Here is a 22,414-nt window from a genome sequence, read left to right as displayed (position 1 = left end):
ACTCTTCTGGCTCCATCTCCTGTTTCCATACTGATCTCGCACCCTTGCAGTCAGACTCGTTACTACGTCGACACCAATACAGGGCTTCCGCTACCAGGTTTCGACGTCATCACACCACCATGGCACCTCCGAATATGGACAATCCCCACCCTGTCAAGCGCCCCCGCGTTGGAGAGCGGACCTTGCTCGCCTGCGTCGGCTGCAAGCAGAAGAAGCTCAAGGTACGGTCTTCCACCCTCATGTACTCTGTCTCCTCTGACTCCAGATAGTGCGATGGACAAGTGCCAAGATGTCAAAACTGCTCAAAGAATGGGCGAGGTAGGCCAAGCCGCACATCCGACCAAACAGTCCAGGGTTGACATGGCCTTCTAGAGTGCCTCGTTGAAGATCCTGCGACGGGTCTTTTCCGTCCTCGAGACTACATGCAGTCGCTGGAAGCAAGAGTCGCCTATTTAGAAGGCCTTCTTCAACAAGTCCGACCTGATGTAGCCTTGGATCACCTTGCTGGTCTCGAGAAAGCCCACGCCGACTTATCGCCTTCTGCTACATTCCCCGAGTTGCCCCGACCCTCGGCATTGCGGAATGGCGACAGAGCGCCTATAGTATCGGATGCGGACGCTGCCGAAAGCCATCAACATGATGCATCTCTAGACCTGGAAGACCCGGCTGACCAGCTCTCCGCCGACGTTGCTCTGTTATGCCTCACAACAGCAAGCAAGGAGCCTCATTACTTCGGTCCATCCTCTGCTGTGTCATTTTCCCGTGTTGTTAGTGCAGCTATGAATCTCCCCAAGAAAGTCGGAGGTTCTCAAGCCAGCGGTATCAACTTCAGCCACGGCAATTCAAGCTGGGAGTTGGCGACGCCATTTCCCATCAGCTTCCCTTCGGCACCTCTCGGGACCACATTGTCTCAGGCCTACTTCAACAACATCCATCCTCAATACCCCTTTTTGCATCAACCAACATTTCGGTTCTGGGAAGAGCTATGTTTCAAGGCGGATAGCACTGGCAACCTTTCACTTGCTGGGGATATCGCCCAGTTCTTCGTCTGGATGGTATACGCAATTGCCTCCCTAGCCCTTGGCCCTACCCATTACGATACAGCGGAATCCTACTACAATATGGCGCTCGCACACCAGCCTTCAGTTCTAGAGCTTGATGGTATTGAGTCAATACAAAGCCTGCTTTGCTGTGCCGTCTACTCTATCAGATCCCCTGCTGGGGGAAGTTTGTGGTAGGTGCCAAGAGTCGGCTATGTTGTCCATCAGCGGCACACGCAATGGAGCGATTACCCAGACGCTGATCATCTCAGGAAACTCTCTGGACTGGCAATTCGGTATAGCATCGAACTGGGCTACCACAGAAGCGCATCTACATATCGCAAGAACTCGAATCCTCTGATTGCCGAGATGTCCAACCGATGCTTTTGGGTGGCATACGATATCGACCGTGTTGCATCCTTTATTCTTGGCCGGCCAGTTGGCATCCCCGATGATTGCATCGATGCTGAGGTAGGCGCCTGGCCACACCTAGATTCTTGCCTACTAACTAGCATCTTTTCAGCTCCCTCTGGATATCAATGATGAACATATCAACGCTTTGGGTCTGCTTCAGAGCCCTCGGGCGTCTCCAGATGAGCCACCAACCAACATGACAGGGGCTATCCATGTTATCAAACTACGTCGACTCTGGTCAAAGATCGGCAACAGTATCTATCCAGCCATCACTAAATGTTCTCCGGGTCAAGAAGTTGCAAAGAAGCCCTTGATTGATCAACTTGCTAAGGAACTCGAGAGTTGGCATGCCGAAATCCCGCAGTCACCTGATACGGCTGGCCTTGATCCATTGTCCGTATTTGCGTCTCGAGAGTGGTTCAAGCTAGCTTATGACCACTCAGTCCTCCTTCTATACCGTTACTGGATCACGCACAAGCCACCTCCTGGGGAAGAGGAATCTGTTGAGCATGCACTTGAGACTTGCTCGCAGAAGGCGAAGGAGATATGCCTTCTCTACCGACGGCTGTTTCAGTACCAATCCATGCAGTTTACCTGGGGCTCATTGCATATTCTCTTCCTTGGCGGCCTTACCTATCTGTACTGTATCTGGAAATCAGCAAGAGTGAGGCAAGCGGCCAAGAAAATGGACGTCATCAACACTTGCATGGCCTGCAACACAGCACTTGTCATTATAGCCGAACGCTGGAGCAAAGCTACTCCGTACCGGGATATCTTCGAAGTGCTTTCTGAGAAAACCATCGGCCTCGTTTGCGGAGACGAATGGAGGCCGCATGGCAACTCTGCTGTGCCACCTACTTCGCACTCGGGGGGAGCAGTGGACTCACAACCCCTGGAGGACTGGATCATGGAGCTTGGAGCCAGCGATATGCCGACGGAGTCTGAGTGGTTTGTCCAGCAACTGCTTCAAGGGATGCGGAATACACAAACGGATATCACGACCGAAGCACGTCCGACATCTTTAGATATGTGATATCATGCAATGTCATTAACGAAATTATTTTATTTAGCTTGACCTGTGTGGCTCCATCAATGTAGCTATGAATTACCTATTGAGCAGATATCCTCTTGGTTTCCGTCACATTCTTCAACCTGAACCCAGACCGCACTTCTCGATGCTTTCACGCTGAGACTTGAGGTACAGGTCATCAGCACTCAGAAGCGCGCTGCCGAGAGCCTTTTCGTAGCCTTCCTGATCTGATCTCCCCATCTCACATAAAGAAGACCCTTTGCTTGACGTCAGGTTTGACTGGAAGATACCAGCGGCGGAGAAGGGAAGAAAATCCTCATAGGTGATTGGCTCGGCTTCCAGGTAGCCTTGAGAGACAAGATCTTCCAGAGAGGGCATCTTGGACGAATGTTTTGGAAATGGTTTCCCAGTTGGCCGGTATGTGCAATAGACCAGTTCCCGTCTCCTGAGCTCAGTCCAGGTGTCTGGATACTCCCGAAACACCTCATTCAGGAGCTCATCCATCAATGCTGGCTTTTTCTCGCAAGAAAGAGCCTGGAATTTGTCCATGGCCTTCTCCAACAAGGCGTCGTATAGCTTCCTACCAGCTGGCGTAACGGCAGCTCCACGTTCCTCAATCTCTCCGAATCGAGCTCTGTGCGTTCCTTCAACAAGGGCGCCCTCAGAGTTCCGGAACTTGATCCGTTCTTCAAGAGCCAGGAAGCTTGTTTGGCGGAGCAGGATGGGACATTGGCGAGGTGGAGGGCCCTCGATGCGGTCTTTGACTTTGAGACCCTCGAATTTCATTCTCTCCTGGCTGGCCACGATATCTAGCGTTCTCGGAGTCAAGTGGTTGATGTGGGAGCTTTTGAATGATGCAATGTCTGCCAAGATTGGATGTTCAGCGGCGAGCGTCTTGTACTCGTCCTCAGTCGCTGATGCTTCAGGCCTCCAGCTGAACGTTTTCATTCCTTCAAGTATGAACTCCTCTGCCTGTGAAGCGGTGAGACGGTTGTTCTGGCCCTCAGCTGTACTAATGAGGTCAAGAAGTCTGGAACTGAAGATGTTGCGTCTGGTCAAGAGCTTCGTGGCCAAGTCCCGGGCCTCTTTATCAGAAAGTAACTCTGGTCGAAGTAGAGTAGTGAAAACACGGAAAGGGTTCTTGTTGAGAGAGGCGAGATCAATGGGCCGGAAGCAAGTGGCGTGCATTGGGAGTCCGGCGATAGAAAGATCGTAGTAGCCCACGGCTTTAAGACCGATGACGGCGAAGATACGGGAAACGGTCCTTAATTCATAGGGAGTTCCTAGTCGTATTGCACCATGTCGCTCTAGATCAAGTCTTTGAGGCACAACGCTTTCGCCGATGCTTGTCTGATCTGCTAACTGGGATTTTGCAGAGAGAACCTCCTTGTTGACAGACTGTACAATCCGGATGAGATCTCCATACAAGGGAACTTCGTTTCTGTACATCGCGGACATGGCAACGGTGAAGGCTGTCCGAACATCATTGGGGTCCATGAATGGCTCAACCGAGCCATAAGGAGCGCCCCCGACGTTTGTTGATCCCATAGTGAGAGTCGACATCTTGATGAGCCCAGGTGTTGTAAAGTGTTGAAAAAACACTTAGTGATAGCTGGAGTGAACCAAAGAAGATGACAAGACGTAGCTGGTACTGAAAGCCAACTCACAAAATCCGTATCCTATTCTCATCATTATCGAGAGCCACGATTATATCACAAACCACGTCGGGTGTTACCGAATGAACTGGCTTTCAAATCAACGCCTGGGGTGTCTGGAGGATCGGGTCAATCTAGCCAATCACGGGGGTTACCGAGTCCCCACGGATAACAACAACTATTTACATGCTTCAACCATTGCCAGGGTCTTGTGTATTGTTCAAGCATCACAATCAAGTATCAGTTTTGGTATCAAGTCCATTTCCACTTTCCGCAACAACTTCACAATGCCATCTACCGCCACAGTCACAGTTACGACCTCTTCTTCCTTGAATGTGGCAAGCGGCAAGGATGGTAAACCGAAGAGACTCCACCGGATCCCCCAGTTTCAGACTAAGGAGGAGACGAGGCGTTGGCAGCTGGAACAGATGGCCGGTGCATTCCGCGTCTTTGCCAAGCTCGGATTTGCGGATGGAGGAAGCGGCCACATCAGCCTAAGAGGTGAGTTACTCTCGTATTCGTCGGTCTCTACCAGGACAGTTTGGGTCTGATACCGTTCGCCATTCGTTCAGACCCCGTTCGGCCAGATACCTTTTGGATCAACCCATACGGGGTCCATTTTGGCCTGCTAACCGTCTCTGATATGGTTCACATTGATGAGGACGGCAACCGAATTGGTGGTGGAGAGAAGCCCGTTAACACGGCGGGCTTCATTATTCATGCCGCCATCCACAAGCGACGTCCAGACATCAATGCCGCTTGTCACCTCCATAGCCCATATGGTCGAGCCTGGTCAACATTCGGAAAGCCCATTGGCATGCTCAACCAGGATTCATGCATGTTTTACAAAGACCTTGCGGTTTATGGCAGCTTCGGTGGCGTGGTTTTTGCTAAAGAGGAGGGTGGCCGCATCGCTGATGCCCTCGGTGCCGCTAAGAACATCATCCTGCAAAATCATGGCTTGTTAACAGCGGGTGGGACTATTGGCGAGGCGGCAGCGTTTTTCATTGCTTTGGAGCGAGCTTGCCAGACTCAATTACTCGTTGAGGCTGCTATGACTCCCAATGGCACCCAGCTCAAGAAGTCTCTGGTCAGCGACGAGGAGGCACAATATACGAAGGATGGCACTGGAACTCCTGAGGTGATGTATATGCAGTTCGAGCCAGAGTATCAGTTGATCTTGAAAGAGACTAGGGGGGACTTTCTTCAGTAGGGGAGCTACCATGGGAGGGTAAAAAGGTTAGCAATGAATCCTGCGTAGTGCTAGACAAGTTCAATTCAGTAGGGTATTATGAACGTTTTCTGTTTTGCGCTATCAAATGTATTTGCATATCGATCTTAGCTGCTGATAAATAATGAGGGACAGGCAGCTCTTGTGGCTCTGCACACGTGTTTAAGGGTATGCTCTTCAGAAATATATGATGCTCCCTCGGACAAAAGCACCACTAAATGGGATTAGAGAGCAGCGGCCAATAAGTCGCTACTACACTAATAAACTTTCGAAACGGCCTTGCTGGTAATTGGCTGGTCCGCTCGCTAAAAAGATGATGTCGTTGACGAGGAACACCTTAAAGGTGAAATTTCTTGGAGCAATACAGACAGTCACAATTAAACCTCTGTTGATTACACTTGAAATGAGTACGGAACTGTAACCTCAATAGTTCGGGGCACTATCCGCCTTGTTGAGATCAATTGCATACGGCATGGGAGGATTGGATCTCCTTGTGCAGGGTAAGACCTAACATCCGGCCTGATGCTCCTCCGAATTGAAGGACGAGGAACAGTAGAAATATGTGCAACACCTGTCTGTAACTGAGTCTTAGCTGAGCTGTTGCAACTACTTGAAAATGTAAGGCCTGAGCTGCTGACCCAGCACTGATGTAGGAGCAGGAGCGCATTCTACGTCTTTTTTCTGTCTACCCATAACGGCCACGATAGCCCTGCCCGCTTTGTGTAAAGATATTTCGAAAGGGTTTTGAGTTTTGGCACGGAGAATCTGGATTCTTGGGTGAGAGGTTCCTGAAAGAGGAAGCTCGAGCATTAACGAGAGCAGACGGCGTCCACGTCGGAACAAACCTAGCAGTTCTTTTTGGTAAGTGATTATATCTACTTAAAGTACCGGGCACTTCTATTCATGCAATTTCGCCATTAATGCAGTGGAAAAATACCGCCATGCAGCGTCTTGTATGAAACTATAGCATCGAAGGCCTCTTTGAGGTTGGCCCATGAATGGAACCTGTCAGAACCACGTTTTGCAAAGCCCTCGGCCCCTTCTTCCCTTCCATAAGAACATTGATAGGCTCTCTATCTCCTTGGCTCCTCCACCTCCATGCCTTGATAGCTGGACGATCAGTTTTCACCTCCTCCATAATGTCCACCACCCAGTCTCCGATATTAGGTAGGAACTTGAAGGCATGGCCGCTGCCTCCTGTGACAACCATGAGGCCTGGCTGATCCGGTACACGGTCAATGACGAAGTGGTTATCAAAGGTATCAGTATACCAACATGCCCTTGTGAAAGCAACATCACCAACTTCCTCGAGGACTTCTGGGATATGTTCCGAGACAAAGGAGGCGATGGTATCCATGGCTTGTTTCGGAATCTGAGTGAGCTTTTGCCCGTCAGTCCACCTCGTTACGGGGACGCTGCGCTCCTTTCCATCTGGTTGGATTTGGGGGTTGGTGTACTTGGTGCCACGATATCCGATCTTGAAGTGACCCTCGGAGTCAAGGGCGAAGCCGTAAAGACCGCCTTTGGCACCATCTCTCATCTTGTACATCCAGATAGGGAAGTTTCTTGATGAGAGTCGCTCAAACAGTGGAGATGTCTTTGGAATCTTGAAAACGGCCACGGAACCTGCTGTGGCTTCGCACAGTCCATCAAGCTCGGGGACAAGGACCGGCGTATAGGCTCCACAAGCCATGATCGTGAGCTTTGCATCATGAACTTGGTTGTCCTTGGTTCGAACACCGACAACTCTGCCACCCTTCCGGATGAGAGATTCGAAGGTCCCTGATTGAGCACCAAAGATGAACTTGACTCCAAGGCGCCTTGCCTTGTGGAGAGCAAGACGACAAGCCTTGTCGGCTGCAACATGGCCGCCACTCGTATCAAGAATGCCTACCATGGCTTTCCCACGAGCCTTGGACCTGAATTGGTCAGTGTCGAAGCCCAATTGCCTGGCGGCCTCAACATCGTGGGGGTCATTGGTGATGAGCGGTGTTGCAAGCCCCAGCTTCTTTGCACCTTCGATCGTAGCCTGTTCAAACGGCGGCAGGACGTCTCCCTCGTTGAAGGAAATCGCTCCGTTGTTGAAGAAGACTTTGTCGGATGGGCTCATGCCAGGCGGCACCTCCCCGTTGGCCAAATCAAGATTCCATTGGTTCCACAACTTGATTGCCTCAATTGAGAGTTCTTGGTACTCGGTCTGAGTTCCATAAGCTGATCGAATAATTTTGTTCAAATCTTTTTTTTTTTTCATTAGTTAACAATGCTTGATCAATAACGCATTGAGGCCAGGGGCTCACCTGCTGACGCAGCGTCACAACCCTTTGCATACGAATAGAGCCCTTGATCATAATCTTGTTTATCGAGAACCGTGACCTGATCGTAGCCACGCTTGGCAAGGTGTAGGGCAGTGCTCAGACCGAAGATTCCTGCGCCAACAATGACGATTGGGTCGTTTTTTCTCAAAGGTGACATGGTCGGTCTCTGAGCAGATCGCGTTGATGATTTTTCTAGGCAAATGATGTGGTATCGGATTTTATCAGCCCAGAACTCGATGATGTTGAGCTAACATGTTGCCACTCCGGGAGTTTGCGAGTCAGCGAGAATCATTTTATCGGCTGCAAGATGATGATAACGATGATAACGATGATAAGCAAACGCTAGAGAGCGCTAACGCCTAATTGAGTCTAACCGAAGCGGGGAGCCCAGCAACTCGGGTTCCCCCGATATCAAGTGCTCTCGTGATGAATCCGCCCATACTCTGGTTCGGGAGAATCCAGAATTTGCGGTGCTGGTTGACGAGGATATCCTGCGGGGAAGAGATAAGCATCTGGGGTAACGAATGCAGCTCATGCTTGGCGCGACTAGCTTGTGGCTCCTCCGAGGTCGAGTAGGCGAAGCGAGGCTTTGTGGGTGGTGATATATTCCTGCACTGAACCCGCCGAAGAAACTTCTGACAGCGGACAAGATCATCACTTCCTAATTTGTCTTGACAACTGAACCAGCTTCCACATTTTCCTCGAGACGGAAACCTCTCCTCACTGACTCCATCATGGGCTTCAGCAAAGTCTTCACTGACTCATCGCTGGCGAAGCATGTCAAGAGCATTCGCAACTCGCCACGCGAAGTTATCTTCAATCGACGTCTTCTCCTTTCGTCGGCGCTCTATGCAATGTCAGGCCTGTGCATCAGTAAGTTTCCTCTATTTTCCTCGAAATTCTCCAGTACCTAACTCTCCAAAGCTTGGGACCAGGGCTCTAGTTCTGTCGTGCCCTCTCTCCCGGGATTCTCGCAGACGTTTGGCATCACCTCTGCCACCAACCCCAAAGAGGTGGCCAACTTCATCTCCTTTGTCTACCTCACCGCCGGCGTTGGTTCAGGCCTGTCATTCTTCATCAACGACCGCATCGGGCGGCTCTGGTCCTTGCGACTGTACTTTGTCATCTGGATCATCGGCCAACTGGTTGCCACTTTCTCTTATGGCAATATGGGCGCTCTTTACACCGCCCGATTCATCTCTGGTCTTGGTATCGGTCCTCTCACTGTCACTGGCCCCATGTCCATCGTTGAGATTGCACCTACCGAGATTCGTGGCCTTCTGACTGTGTGGTTCAGCGTCGTCATGCTGCTCAGCTTGACCGTGAGCACCTTGACAGTGTATGCCTGCTTCCTGCATGTCGCACCTTCACACTTGCAGTACCAAATAGTTTGGTTCGTTCCAACTATAATCTGCGCCATCGTCATCTCTGCGAGCTTCTTTGCTTACGAGTCTCCGCGTTGGTTGATGTTAGTCGGCCGCAAAGAAGATGCTGTCAAGACTCTTGTCGCGCTTCGCGGACTACCAGCAGAGCACCCTCGAGTTGCTGGAGAAATCGCCGACATTGAGGAGCAGATCCAAGACGAAAAGGCCAAATATGGCGGCAGCGGCGGCCTCAAGGATGTTCTGAAAGAGACTTTCATGGTTCCCGCCAATCTTCGTCGCGTCCAGCAGGCTCTTATCTCGTACGCTCTCGCGCAGCTCTCTGGCGCAAACTCGGTCACCAGTTATCTCGTGCCGATTCTGTCGCTTATGGGGATCAGCGGTGCCAACGGGCATGGCCTCTTCTTGTCGAGCATGTATTCTCTCTCCAAGTTCTTTTACACCCTCATCGCCTCATTTTTCTTCATCGATGCCTTGGGCCGCCGCAAATCGCTCTTCATCGGTATCGCCATTCAACTAATCTCGGACGTCTACCTTGGTGCTTACATCAAGAGTCACCAGTCGGGTTCTGTTGCGCCTGGTTCATCTGAAGCTGCAATCGCGGCCATCTTTATCCATGGTTTTGGATATGCAGTTGGTATGGTTTAAAGGCACCACAGTGTCGTTTTGTCCGGTAGCTGACAAGCTTAATTCTAGGCCTCCTCGTTCTCCCGTATGTCTTTGGCGCTGAGCTATGGCCCAACAGCATTCGGTCCTTTGGCTCGGCTCTATCTCAAGCCTTCCACTGGCTTTTCTACTTCGGACTCAACCGCGCAACCCCATCCATACTCAGCAGCATGAACAATTGGGGGGCCTTCATATTCTTCGCTGGGTGGTGCTTCGTGTCCCTCATTTATGTCTTTTTGGCAGTTCCAGAGACCGCAGGTCTCCCCCTGGAGCATATTGATGCTCTGTTCGAGTGCCCCTGGTGGCAGATTCGCAGCAAGGCCAAGACCATGAGGGTCGACTCCATCTCCGGTCGCAGAATCGATGAAGACCTTGAAGAGTGAGTTGCCCCAGATCTTAATAGAGTTATATCTGACATTGTGTTTCCCCAGTACCGAGCACGATGATGGACAAGACAGGAAATTGACTTCCAAGAATCGACAGGTAGAGGTCTAAGTTTGAAGCTTCATGTTGAATCTATAGATCAGTAGAACAGAAAACGTAGACCCAACCTTTATTGTAATTGTCTTCTCAATTTCGTGACCGAACCGTCCATGCAAAACCTGAATTCTCAGATGTACAGGTTCCAAGTGTTGAACTGAAACGTCATCAAGACCGCGTTTAGCAATACGTGGATAGCAACACAGTTGCCGGCGTTGACTACGATATTTGTTTGGATCACACGGATAAATTAATAGTGCCTCTTCCCGGTAGTTCTTTGAGGTTGTGGATGAGTGGTCTGTTCAGATAAGGCTATCAGCCGCAACACCAGATGGCACACCCATCCATATATGACAGTATCAAAACCCAATGCCGCAAATGCTTGATCCCAATTTTTTTGGTCTTATATGACCACATCGTACAAAGCTTCAAGCTAGAAAAGACAAGTCTTATTCGTGTATTCATTAACCTTTCTATCTAGTTAGATCTTCGAACTACCCTTCAGCTGGTCGAGGTTGACTGGGCTGTTCGCCTTTCCAGTCTCAAAGTAGGCTCTGATATTCTCAAAACATTCCCGTTCGGCCTTTTGGAAGGCGACATCGGTCAAACCACCAAGATGGGGCTGGACAATAACATTGTCTTGCTCGAAGAACCAAGGGTCAACATTGGGCTCGTTGACAAGCACATCCAAACCAGCTCTCGCAACCTTTCCAGTCTTGAGGGCAACTTTGAGAGCAGTCTCGTCTACGACGGCCCCACGAGCAGTATTGACCAGGAACGCCCCATCCTTCATCGCCGCAAACTCGTTTGTGCTAATGAGATTGGTTGTCTTGTCATTCAATGGACAGTTGATTGAGACGACGTCGGACTGTGAAAGGAGCTCGTGTAATGAATCGCAGTATGTGGCGTTGTATTCTTTCTCGACGTCCTTGGGAAGCTGTCGGCGGTTGTAGTATCGGATCTTCATGTTGAAAACGGCCGCCTTTTTGGCAAGGTACTGTTATTCGAGCTAGGTCAGCTTTACCATTCCAGTTTATCAGGGCAGATCAAGGGAACTAACCTTTCCGATTGAACCCATACCGACGATACCCAGTGTCAAGTTGGTGGGATCTCTGGCTGGGATGAGAACACCGGCCTCTCCTCTCCATTTCCCCGATTTGGCAATCCGCTCAGCATTGGAGGTATTTCGCAGCACAGCCAGAGTCAAAAACATGGCCATGTCAGCGGTAGCCTCGGCAACTGCGTCCACAGAGTTGCAGAAGATGACATTGCTCTTGCTCATCCACTCAATATCAAACTCATTATATCCTGCCGATGCCGAAGTAATAATTCGGCAGTCCGGGACAAGGGCCTCAAGCAAGTCCTTGTCGAAAGGCTCGTAAGGCGGTGTTCCCATTCGGATGATGAAGGCATCGATGGGACCGCCTTTGCTGATGAGTTCTGGCAGCTTCTGTTGCGTCTCGGCTCGGTTTGTGGCGTCGAGGACCTCAAAGTCGAAGTCTTTGCCGAAGGACTCCAAATAATCGGCGCCGGCACATTTGGGGGCGCCAAGGCACACGACACGGGGTTTTTGAGAAAGGCGACTGGGGGACATGGTGATGGCTGTGAGCACACGCGGGCGGTGCTACGGTGGGATGCGATGATGAAGATAAGGGTAACAATGTTTTGAAGACGGAACGCGACCGGCCTTGTATACGTCCGACGCCCTTGCAAGCTATCCATCATGATGCAGGGTAGCGCTCATGATTCCGGTTGCATGTCCGATCTTGGCCGCCGGCTCGGAAGGTTGCGGACCCCACTTTGATCGTCATGGAGAATCTCGGCTTCCCCCGAGAGTGGTCAGCCGTGGCCCACGGGCCCATATTACGTGATTATTGAGGATAAAGCTACAAGGGCCTAAGCAGACGCCGATTCAGGAGATTAGCAAGGGTCACTTCTCTCCAACAATGACCGACAACGCTGTGGCACCACCCCCTCTGGGGTTCCTTGCCGTGGAAGTTGACATCTTCAGACCACCAGGAGACCCCTACAATGACAAGACCTGGCCTTTTCCACTTGTCCGTGAAAAGGTCACCGGCACCAGTGAATCTCAAATTGTTACAAGCACCGCGTACGACGATGCCTTCATTGAGCGGTTTGTGGCTGCCGGCCAGCGACTAGCTGAGAGAGGGGCTGTGGGAATAATCACCAGTTGTGGGTTTCTTGCGATGGCTCAGAAAAGGTAGCTACTTCGATTCGATTCCAATCCCAGGGCACTAAAGACCATGACAGGTTGGCAGCTCGTTTGCCGATTCCAATCGCGACATCATCACTCATACAAGTGCCAAGTCTCCGTGCCCTTATCCCTGCAGACAAGGCCATTGGAGTCTTGACATACGACAGTAGAAGGCTTGGAGATGCGCATCTACTTGCACTCGGCATCAAGCCAGAGGACGTGCGAATATGGGGAACCCCTGATGACGGTCATCTGAGAGGCATTTGCGCTAGAGGCGAAGAATATGACGCTGAAAGGCTGCAGAGAGAGCTAGTGGATCAAGCCAAAGCAATGACGTCTCGATACCCTGAGATTGTGGCCGTTGTCTTGGAGTGCACAAACATGCCTCCATATGCGGACACGATTCAGCGTGCAATAAACTTGCCAGTCTACGATGTATATACAATGGGGACTTGGTTCTACTCGGGCCTTGTACGACAGAATCCAAGCAGCTGGAAATCTGAGAGGAGAGAATGACAAGCAAACCTACTGTAATTCTAGCGGGTCGAGATAGAGTAAGCCATTGGCACCATCGTGCTTCGGGCCGTAGATGGCGGGCAATCCGGGCACAGCAGAAGCCTCATGCTAGTTGGGTGAGAGTTCTATTATTGAAGATGAACGGCTGTGTGGCGACACGTATGTCAAACTAACAAGAATACATAGGAGATAAAGCATTACTAGGAGGCCCCTTACGCTAGGGCTGATAGCCCCCTTCCTTCCGGACTCGAGGGCTCACCATCCAAACTGCTCGCAATGAAGAGACACGTGAGGACCCCCAGGAACCATCCGTGATGTCGCCACGCTCCTGACTTCCTTCAACAGCCCCGTCGGCCCGCATGCCATGACCAGGACTCGCTGACCGGAGGCCATCCCCTCCACGGCCTGGGTAACGAAATCATTCACATTGGGCCGTTGATAGTGAACCGAAGCACCGTGGATGTAACTTGGCTGGTCCCCAGTCATGCTCGATAGTTCAATAGCCGACTCATCGCCCAGAGAATCTTCCAAAACCAGGGCCCCTTCTGAGCCATCTGCTGTTCCCAGACCTGATCGGTTGGACAGTTTCTCAACCTCCTTCTCGCCAGTGATGTGGATCGAAGTCTTGAACCCTGGGGAGTGACCAACGTCGCGCAAATGAGCTGAAAACCACTCAAGGAGGGCTAAAGGCAGTCAGTCATAATTACACAAGAAAAACCAAGATTAAAGACTGACCCGAGTTCCTCATTGACCATACCAAGGTAGCGTCTGTCTTATCGGAGCCCTCAGAGGCCCGCAAGAGTCGAAGAGCGCTGCCGAATGCGAAGCTACCGCCGCTGCCACCCGCAAATACCACCACCCTATCGTATCGCGCAGGGTCTGGTATTTGTCCATAGGGCCCCTCGACTGACGCTCTTAGGATGGCACCGGGATTCTTCAAAGCATACTGATGTAGGTCGCGGGTGAAGCCATCTTGGGAGGCAACAACAAACTCGAGCGGCTCAGTCCTCGCGATGGTAAAAGGGTGCGTCTCAAAGCGGCGAATCCCCGGAATCCACAAGAATGCATGTTCGCCTGGATTGGCGCCGAGGAGCTTCTTGTTTAGGATGACCCTCGTGCCGCCGTTGGGAAGCGGCTGCAGCGTGGCGGTATTGTTGATGCCGTGGTAGACCAACCGGGATGCACGCACGAGCCGATCGAGGAACCACATTCCCGCCGCGAGGCCCATCGCAATGATGACCCTCTCCGCTGCGGTAGGATGATGGAGAGAGATGAAAACCAGCGAAACCACAAAGAAGGCGACGTGCAGGACGTAGAAGAGCTCGTAGCGGCGACGCTGCAAGGTTAGGGCAACCATGACGACTGTCAAAAGACTGAAGCCCGCTACGATGCCAAAAATCTCTTCGCGAACGCGCAGTCGGGCTGCATTTTGCTGATCCAGAAAGAAGGAGGAGTATGAAGCGGCGTGCACGACGACGAGGAGAAACGTGGTCAACCCTGAGATGCGGTGGAGGATATTTAGTCGTTCGTAGGACACTCCGGTTAGGTAGCCAAGCGGGGTGTTTTTGAGACTGAAAAACACGGTCAGGACGGTATTTGCGACAGCCAGCCTGTCAACACTGTTAGTGAGAGCTCCTCTTGGAGACATGTATGTACAAAACACATACCAGCCCGTTCGGGCAGCGACAACGACGCGCAGTGACAAGAAGCTGGTATCGGTGTAGATAAAAATGAAGCCGACGTTGAGTCCGAGGTAAACTAGTAAAAGAGTGCCGTGGCCAAGAGACGGCACACCAGGGACCTTTACTGAGACGAGTCTTCGAAGACTGAATAGCGAGTGTCAGAACCAGTGGACTGGTTTGTGTGTTTGGTTATTTCTTACCTAGCAAATGGCCCAAGTTTTAAAGGCCGCCGCAGGAGACTGAAAAAATGGAAGATGATAAAGAGTCCCATAAGGCCTGCTAGAACACCTGCGTAAAGCCTCATGGCGTCATGGTCGCGTTTTGCCTGCGCTGCGAATATCGCCATCAGCTGTGCCTGGTCTGGCGGAGGCGGAGGCGGAGCGCTCTGCGTCGGAGCAGCTGTAGATGCATCACTGACAAGACTCGACATTGTATGATGGCTTTGTCAAGCCTGATTTTGTTCGTTAAAGAGCAATAGGAAGTGGAATGAGTTGGCTTGTTATACAGGAGGCCAGTGTATGCCTTGTGGTATTTTTCGTACTGTCAACGAGTGGAAGAGGTGGTCGGCCGAGAAATGGCACCAGGTCTGCTTCACGAATATATAGGCCAAATCTCAGATTCCAAGCTTTTCATCACAGGCCATGTCAATACCCTAGCTCGTAGATAATCTTGCAGAGCCACGCGTTGTCGGAATGCTCGAGTTTCCTGCTCGAGTTTCCGAGGAAATGGCATCATCAGCGACATAGCCTTGATCTTGGCTCAACCTTGGACAAGCTTGGCTGTGCTGATACCGGCACTGAGAAAGGGGCAGGGTTCATGGTGAGATGCGCCTCGAGATAGCGACTGATCGCCAAAGAGACGCAAGCATTTCCCATAATGATGGAGCGCGGGCCTTGTATTAAGGTTTAGCGGGTCCTCCCTTAAGGTTTAGCTCCAGGGCTTGGCTCATCTTGGTAATCTTAGTAATTGGGAGACGCGCAATTGGGAGAGGGATCCAAAGCCTCATAAAGTGCGTAACGGGTCAAGGGGCTGGGGCAGTTATTTGTCAGCTGAGCATATGTGCATCTGGACATTGACTTCGGAACCATACCTGATTGGCCACAGAGACTGGGAGTATCTATGAAGCGCTTTGAGATCTCGGCACATGGTGGGATGGGCATCTAAACGGAAAAAAGTACTACGTTATTGGGTTTGATGGCGTACGTAATGCATTAACAGCTGTATTTTTTGCTGTCGTGGCCGACATTGGAGATAAGGATAGTAAAGCAAGAGTATCCAGGTAGTCTAGAACGTGTCACGGCATTTTTGCGCGCAGACTGCTCCTCTTGATGAATGATGTCTTCGCCAATAAAGAGGATGTCTGTCATGCGGATCCAAAAAATAATGCTAATAAATTAGAAACGAGCCGAGGATGAACAAATGAATGGTTCATTGCGCACGAGTGATGCTACAAACCACCTACTACTTTGAGCCCGAAGTCATATCGCGGTAGCGACCGAGTCGGCATCTACACACCCGGCAGACCCCCTTATCAATCTCATGTCCGTGCCATAACCCATGTTCCCCATACACGAGTACCTTTCAAGACAAATGCCAAAGTTTCGCAGAACGGCGACGACAGTTCTTACCCTTCCAAATGAGGAGCACCCCTGACCAGAACCCAAAGAGGCACAGCGCCCCCATAGTGATGAACGTGTCCCTCAGGCCGCTGTGGTTGATCCACGGCTCCGTAGCAAAGATCATGCCACAGGCGATGATGTTGCGCACCGTGATCATGGCCGTAGATGCCTCCCCAGCTCTGTGAGAATAACACTCAGTCACATAGCCCAGGGAGACCTCTCCGGCAATTGGTACCCCCGCGCCGATAAGCCCCATCCCCACCACCGGCACCATCCAGTGCAAGCCCGCCGAGGCTCCCACCCCGTATAGCACCAGCCCGGCGGCCATAATCGGCCCCGCCACCAGTGCAGCGTAGATGCGGGACTCAGGCTCCATGATACCGCCGTTCCGGCGAGCCTGCCAGATCATGAAGCGGTCCGTCCCTGCCCCGCCTACGTAGAAGAGGATCATGCTGCCGACGAGGGGGGAGAGGCTTGTGAGGCCGACGGCGGTGAAACTGAAATTGTAGCCATACAGGGGGCTCTGGAAGACCGTGTTGGAGGTGAAGGCCATGATGGAGAGCCAAGCGATGCCGAAGCCATAGAGGCACGCGCACCAGAGAATGATGGGCTCGATGAGGAGCTGGATGGGCTGGATTATGGTGGCGCCAAGGGACTGGGGGAGCTTGAGGTCCGAGACCAGCTTCAGCCTTTGGGCGTAAGTCTTTGGCTCGTGGAGAGGAGGACCAAAGTCGCCGGATGTGCCATCGTCTCGGTTATAACCTGTTTCCTCCAGGAAGAAGAAGGCGAGAATGGTGACAACCGCCATGGTGATGGCAAAGGTCCAGTATACCCAACGCCAACCGACACCGTCGACGATGAATCCAGTTGCAAGAGGGCCAATGAAAGATCTGTACCGAACAAGTTAGCTAGGGATGATCAATCAGTAGCCAGGTATCCTGGAAAAGGGGAGGAACAACCCGTAAACACTTACCCTAGCGTTGCCGCGAGGACATACATGGACAATCCAAAGCCTCGCCGATGGACAAAGAACTGGTCATTGACAGTCACTGCGGGGAGCTGCTCAAAAGGAGCGGCAACAAAACCCATCAGGATGCGAGAGCCCACAAAGACGTCGCTTCTCTGTGCGGTGGCCGCAATGACCTGGGCGACGCCAGTCAAGAGACAAGATAGTATGTAGACCGGCCGACGACCATATCGAAGGGCCTATCATGTTAGCCTGCTTTTCTTCCTGGTTCTGGGATACTTGGAGAAGCTCACCATAGGATTCCAGATGATGTTGCCCATCCCGATAAACAGAATCGAGACCGCCGTGCCGACGTTCAGGTACTCAGCCGTTGTGCCGAACTCGGCAATGAGGGCTCCGTAGGTGACAGCTGTGGACAAGGCCACCACTGCGACCATGAAAGAGTAGATATTCACCACCAAGAACGAGAGGGTCTTACGGGTGATGCTCCAGTTGAGGGGGTCGTCGGGGTCGCTAGAGGGCTCTGGAGACAGAACAATGTGGGTTGACCCATCGTCTCTGCCCGGGTTGAGCAGAAGTCTGGTCCCAGGTACCATGTCGATTGTTTCTGAGAAGGTTCCCATCTCGACGTCTGGAGACGAGGAGTTCTCAGTCTTCTTAGTTGACTTTGAGGTAGAAGTCATGTTGAAGAGCGGTTTGGCTGTGTACCTAGGTTGATGGATGATGGATCAGAAGCGCGATAAGTGACGCACAAAGCAAATGAGGAGTTATGTTTCTATTCCTTCCCAAAGACGGTTCGAGCTTAAGACAACAGGCTTTTATTCACATTATGGCTTCCAAGGTTTCTCGGCGTAGCAGAGGCTAGTGTGCTGGATGAATACTTGATTCAACCTAGCGAGTTGACACAGGTTGCAGCGGCACTCCGCCAGGGTATCTAGACGCGTAATATTCGCAAATTGCTTCCGATATTCCGAGATAACACTCTTTCATATGCAAAATGCCAGACCTTGAGATACATCAAGGCAAGTGTAACACTTAGTTCGGGTCCCTACCCCAGAGATCCGGGGCAACCTTCGGATGGGTCCCGAAAACCCCGTCATCTCATTGGTCTCTCGGATCACTTTGTAACTGCCCTATCTTGCGGGGGAGATTGCACCGTTCCTGTCTTGGTCATTATGGTTTACACCAGTGCCGCAACTAGCATAGCCCGTGGAGGGTGCTTATGCGTCTCCTGTATGGGGTATTTGTCAGCTCGGAAACAACCAGGATGAATTCTAGAAACTGTAGATATCGGTGGCAGGGAGGGTCTAAAATAGTTGATGCTCCTTCGAGAAGCTAGGTATAAGTTGTAGCACGACATCGTCCTCCAAATCGCACTCAACAACATCCTCTACTCCCAGACTTCATTGGGCCTTACTTGGAGATTAAAATAGCCAATTGTCTACTTTCAGCACTATAATCGCATTCATGTCTACCCCAGACTGGCAGAACATAGTGGCACGCAAGCGAGAGCAGCGTGCCTCACTCATCCCTCAACAATGGCTGATCAAGAAAGCGTCGGGGCACAATCCTCTCAAATCCCTGTTGGACAGTGGCCTTTTGACCCCCGAGGAACTGGAACTCACCGACGCCAGCAAGCACGGCGCCGCTGAAACGCTCAGCCTCGTCGCTTCTGGGAGTATAACCGCAGAGAAGCTCGTCACCTCCTTCTGCAAGCGGGCCGCTGCAGCCGACAGCTTGACCAACTTCATCACCGAGGTCAACTTTGAGCAGGCTATCCGCCGTGCCAAAGAGCTCGACAAGCATTTTTTGGAGACCGGCCGCGTCGTCGGGCCCCTGCACGGTCTGCCCATCACTGTCAAGGACCACATGGACCTCGAGGGGCATGATTCGTCTGCCGGCATCGCAGCGTATTGCTTCGATCCCGCAAAGTCAAATTCGCGCCTCGTTCAGATCATGGTTGAGGCCGGCGCCGTTGTGGTAGCAAAGACCAATGTGCCACAGACTTGCCTCGCAGCTGACACGATCAACGTCGTGTTTGGCAGGACCCTCAACGCTCACAACAGCAGCTTCGGAGCCGGTGGTTCTTCCGGCGGTGAGGGCTCTGCTCTTGCTATGGGAGCATCTCTGCTCGGGCTGGGCTCTGACGGCGCCGGATCAGCTAGAATGCCTGCCATGGCCAACGGCGTGGTCGGCTACCGACCCAGCGGATATCGTCTCCCCGCCGACGGCAGGTCCATCCTCGACCCGGGCATGATAGGAATCACAGAGCTCGGCCCTGTGGCGACTTTCGGCTTGATGGGCCACTCGGTTAGAGATATCCGGCTCGCGTCGAAAGTTGTCAGCGATGCCAGGCCGTGGGAGCACGATCCCTTCTTGTACCCATCGCCCTGGCTGGATATAGCAGCTCCAACGCGACCTCGCATCGGAGTCTGGGCCCCTGACACCACCAATAACTATTGCCACCTTTTCCCTCCTGTGTTACGAGGCTATCTGGCAGCCCAGGAGCGTCTACGCCAGGCTGGATATGAGCTCGTCGAGTTCACTCCACCAGACATGAGCGAGGTCTGGGATCTCTGCAAAGCTTTTATTCACGTCCAAGGTATTACTGCCCTAACCAAGGAGATTGCAAAAGAGCCCATTATGAAGATTGTGGAAAAGACTGGCACTCTAGGGTCTGAGTGGGCCAGCAAGAGAATCACCCTCGAGGACGTGCACATGCTGAACCAGAAGCTCGCGCTGCTCAACATTCAGATGAAAGCAGCGTGGAACGCAAGCGGCAGGCCTCTCGACGCCCTGCTCTGGGTCACGGCCCCGAACCCGGCTCTGCCTATCGACGAGTGGACGGACACGACGTTCACGGCTGTGTTCAACGCGGTAGACTGGCCGGCCATCTCACTGCCACTGGGTATGAAGTGCGACCAAGACGTTGATGCCCCTTATGTGGACTTCACGCCATTCAGTGCCGAGGATGCGCGACTGCAAGCTCTGTATGAGCCTAGGAGGTTTCATGGGCTGCCTTTGTCAGTGCAGCTAGCAGGGCAAAGATTTGAGGATGAGAAGCTTCTTGCTATTGCAGAGTTTATTACCAGTGTTATTAGACATGAGTAATTATGTCATAATAGTTTCTCTTATATTTTACTTGTGCTACTTTCCTAGAGGCAACCTTTAAAACCAACTTGAAGGTAATTCCAAGCCCTGAGTCCGCTCTAGAGACACACATTACGGCAAGAAAATCCTCCAACCCGAGTATAGCAACCACTATCAGTGTGGGCCACTCCTTCTTTCTTCAAGGGCAAGCTGCGTCAAGGAAAAAGTCAGTCCGCTCACTGCAAACAACAATGTTATGAAGGCTCTTGACCGGATAACACCTGCACCCGGCCATTGCGTTGCTGGAACACTGGGTTAAGCAAATCCGCCAGTGAAATCGGAACCTCGACCGTCTTATAAGTGACTGTTGCCTCACGCGATGCTCTAGTGAACGGCTAGAGCCTGTGTGTGGTGCACAAGCATGTTGACCCGCAAGGAGTTTCCTATGTTAAATATGTGTTGTTTGATGGAAGTTATAAGAGGATTATTACCCTCTATGAAAGACAATACAGAATTGAAACACCATTCCCTGACGCTCAAGGCGACTGTAACAAGCTCAAGTGAGCATGAGAGTCCTAAGCACTCTACCTCAACAGGATGCCCATCCCCTTAACCTATATACCACACCATAACTGTCCATCGCTATTGTGAATTCTCTCATCTAGTAGTCCATTTAGTAATCTTTTATTATGTATTCTGAATAAAGGAAATAACACACCTAGAACAACGGATGAGGGTATATAGTTTCCCTGTATAGTACGACAACTGATACTGAGCCGTTTACTCGGCCAATCCATTTTTTGGTCCCGGCACGATTCGGAGTACTCGGGGGGCTGACTAATGATAGGCCGCCCCTCTCTTCACCAGAGAGGGGGTGACGAAGGCTATAACCACGTCACTTTTATAACCACCTTTGAAGCTATAACTGCATTATATCTTGACGAAATAGAGGCCAAATAGAATAAAAATACTATCAGTGAATATTAATTAATCTGATCAATTAATACTATTAATTTGAACCTTCTTGAAGCTATTCCCACGTTGTTGTGTATAAGTAAATATGATCCCTAGCCTCGGGCCCGCGACTGCGGCACGGGAATTGTTACTCTGGCCACCATAATCACCGGCTCGACCCTCTCGTCATCCGAGTAGCTATTACGCACCCGATGATGGCTAAATCCGCCCTAATCTTCACGGCAAGATAGATCCTCTTCTTTATTACTATTCTCATGTGAATAATCCCCACTTCTGACCGCCAAAGCGGTGCGCGTGAAGCTCTCAATCTGTGTGTTCGTGATAATCTCAATTTCATCGCTATCTAAGTCCTCGTTGCCGGGCAACAGAGGCGTTATGCCTCCTGATGATACCGAGAGCACATCCTCGGGTATATTATCTTGATAACCTCGCAAGGCTATAGCCTTGGCAACTTCTGCTAAGTAAGCGGCGGCCTCGGGAATAGCTTTAAGTATATAAGGACCCTAAATTTAATAGTAGAAGTGCCAGGTTTCCTCGTTAGCTTTAATCCAAAGGCGCCAATAATTCTCTAAGATTAATATTTCCTCCTTAGACTATAGCTTCTGGCGGTTAGCTTCTTATAAAGCTATCGCGGCGGCTTCTATAGCGGCTCTTTCTCTCTTCGCTTTTATAGCCGCACCTCCACGCAGTCGAGGCCTACTAGTATCACGAAGATTATAAAAGTCGGCTTATTGCTAGCGCTATAGCTTCTTTAGGTCTCGCTGCCGCTTTTTTAACTCTTAAGCTTTTACCTTCTTCTTTAATTTACTTATAATAAAAGCACTATCTTAAACCCCTTAAATTTAATAATAATTTTATATATAGCAGGCCTTAAGATATATTTATTCTTTTTATAAAGTAATAATATTCTTATATAAATACTATATAATAATCGCGAGGTTAATATATGCTTTAGCGTGCTAAATTATCCTATAGGCTAGGCTATTAAGGACCTTAAGATCCTTTTAAATAATTATAAATTACTTCTTTATTTTCTTTAGTATTATTATTTATTATCTTAAAAGTTATAGAAATAAAGGCTTATTTTACTTTTTTATATAATAGCAAAGGGGTTTAAGTATAGCTTTTAAGTTAAAA

At 50.9% G+C, this 22,414-nt stretch overlaps 9 protein-coding genes across 9 annotated transcripts; 4 read left to right on the top strand and 5 right to left on the bottom strand.

Moving 5' to 3' along the window:
* Nucleotides 1-134: 134 nt before the first annotated feature.
* Nucleotides 135-2,487, top strand: LRP88_07346 (uncharacterized protein; the record flags this gene model as incomplete). The annotated part of the gene is made up of 5 exons (XM_083243876.1): nucleotides 135-221; nucleotides 270-318; nucleotides 373-1,234; nucleotides 1,313-1,511; nucleotides 1,564-2,487. The coding sequence occupies 5 exons, from the start codon at nucleotides 135-137 to the stop codon at nucleotides 2,485-2,487; spliced, it is 2,121 nt and encodes a 706-aa protein (XP_083101100.1).
* A 114-nt stretch (nucleotides 2,488-2,601) lies between these two features.
* Nucleotides 2,602-4,047, bottom strand: LRP88_07345 (uncharacterized protein; the record flags this gene model as incomplete). The annotated part of the gene is made up of 1 exon (XM_083243875.1): nucleotides 2,602-4,047. One exon carries the CDS (start codon nucleotides 4,045-4,047, stop codon nucleotides 2,602-2,604), a length of 1,446 nt encoding a protein of 481 aa, XP_083101099.1.
* Nucleotides 4,048-4,426: 379 nt separating this feature from the next.
* On the top strand, nucleotides 4,427-5,352 carry LRP88_07344 (uncharacterized protein; the record flags this gene model as incomplete). The annotated part of the gene is made up of 2 exons (XM_083243874.1): nucleotides 4,427-4,640; nucleotides 4,712-5,352. 2 exons carry the CDS (start codon nucleotides 4,427-4,429, stop codon nucleotides 5,350-5,352), a joined length of 855 nt encoding a protein of 284 aa, XP_083101098.1.
* A 979-nt stretch (nucleotides 5,353-6,331) lies between these two features.
* LRP88_07343 (NAD(P)/FAD-dependent oxidoreductase) lies at nucleotides 6,332-7,842 on the bottom strand (the record flags this gene model as incomplete). Its single annotated transcript, XM_083243873.1, has 2 exons — nucleotides 6,332-7,605; nucleotides 7,668-7,842. 2 exons carry the CDS (start codon nucleotides 7,840-7,842, stop codon nucleotides 6,332-6,334), a joined length of 1,449 nt encoding a protein of 482 aa, XP_083101097.1.
* Nucleotides 7,843-8,419: 577 nt separating this feature from the next.
* LRP88_07342 (uncharacterized protein) lies at nucleotides 8,420-10,228 on the top strand (the record flags this gene model as incomplete). The annotated part of the gene is made up of 4 exons (XM_083243872.1): nucleotides 8,420-8,558; nucleotides 8,610-9,704; nucleotides 9,764-10,112; nucleotides 10,165-10,228. The coding sequence occupies 4 exons, from the start codon at nucleotides 8,420-8,422 to the stop codon at nucleotides 10,226-10,228; spliced, it is 1,647 nt and encodes a 548-aa protein (XP_083101096.1).
* A 466-nt stretch (nucleotides 10,229-10,694) lies between these two features.
* LRP88_07341 (D-mandelate dehydrogenase-like dehydrogenase) lies at nucleotides 10,695-11,807 on the bottom strand (the record flags this gene model as incomplete). Its single annotated transcript, XM_083243871.1, has 2 exons — nucleotides 10,695-11,210; nucleotides 11,274-11,807. The coding sequence occupies 2 exons, from the start codon at nucleotides 11,805-11,807 to the stop codon at nucleotides 10,695-10,697; spliced, it is 1,050 nt and encodes a 349-aa protein (XP_083101095.1).
* Nucleotides 11,808-13,199: 1,392 nt separating this feature from the next.
* On the bottom strand, nucleotides 13,200-14,930 carry LRP88_07340 (ferric reductase NAD binding domain-containing protein; the record flags this gene model as incomplete). The annotated part of the gene is made up of 4 exons (XM_083243870.1): nucleotides 13,200-13,627; nucleotides 13,680-14,554; nucleotides 14,612-14,770; nucleotides 14,827-14,930. The coding sequence occupies 4 exons, from the start codon at nucleotides 14,928-14,930 to the stop codon at nucleotides 13,200-13,202; spliced, it is 1,566 nt and encodes a 521-aa protein (XP_083101094.1).
* Nucleotides 14,931-16,207: 1,277 nt separating this feature from the next.
* On the bottom strand, nucleotides 16,208-17,895 carry LRP88_07339 (major facilitator superfamily domain-containing protein; the record flags this gene model as incomplete). The annotated part of the gene is made up of 3 exons (XM_083243869.1): nucleotides 16,208-17,135; nucleotides 17,219-17,451; nucleotides 17,506-17,895. 3 exons carry the CDS (start codon nucleotides 17,893-17,895, stop codon nucleotides 16,208-16,210), a joined length of 1,551 nt encoding a protein of 516 aa, XP_083101093.1.
* A 784-nt stretch (nucleotides 17,896-18,679) lies between these two features.
* On the top strand, nucleotides 18,680-20,323 carry LRP88_07338 (amidase signature domain-containing protein; the record flags this gene model as incomplete). The annotated part of the gene is made up of 1 exon (XM_083243868.1): nucleotides 18,680-20,323. The coding sequence occupies one exon, from the start codon at nucleotides 18,680-18,682 to the stop codon at nucleotides 20,321-20,323; it is 1,644 nt and encodes a 547-aa protein (XP_083101092.1).
* Nucleotides 20,324-22,414: the final 2,091 nt, after the last annotated feature.

This window comes from Fusarium phalaenopsidis, assembly GCF_050370095.1.
Source record: "Fusarium phalaenopsidis strain FUZ10S chromosome Unknown contig_32298, whole genome shotgun sequence".
Taxonomy (NCBI): domain Eukaryota; kingdom Fungi; phylum Ascomycota; class Sordariomycetes; order Hypocreales; family Nectriaceae; genus Fusarium; species Fusarium phalaenopsidis.
Note: the sequence above shows the minus strand (reverse complement) of the source record. Positions and strands in the feature narration are given on the sequence as shown.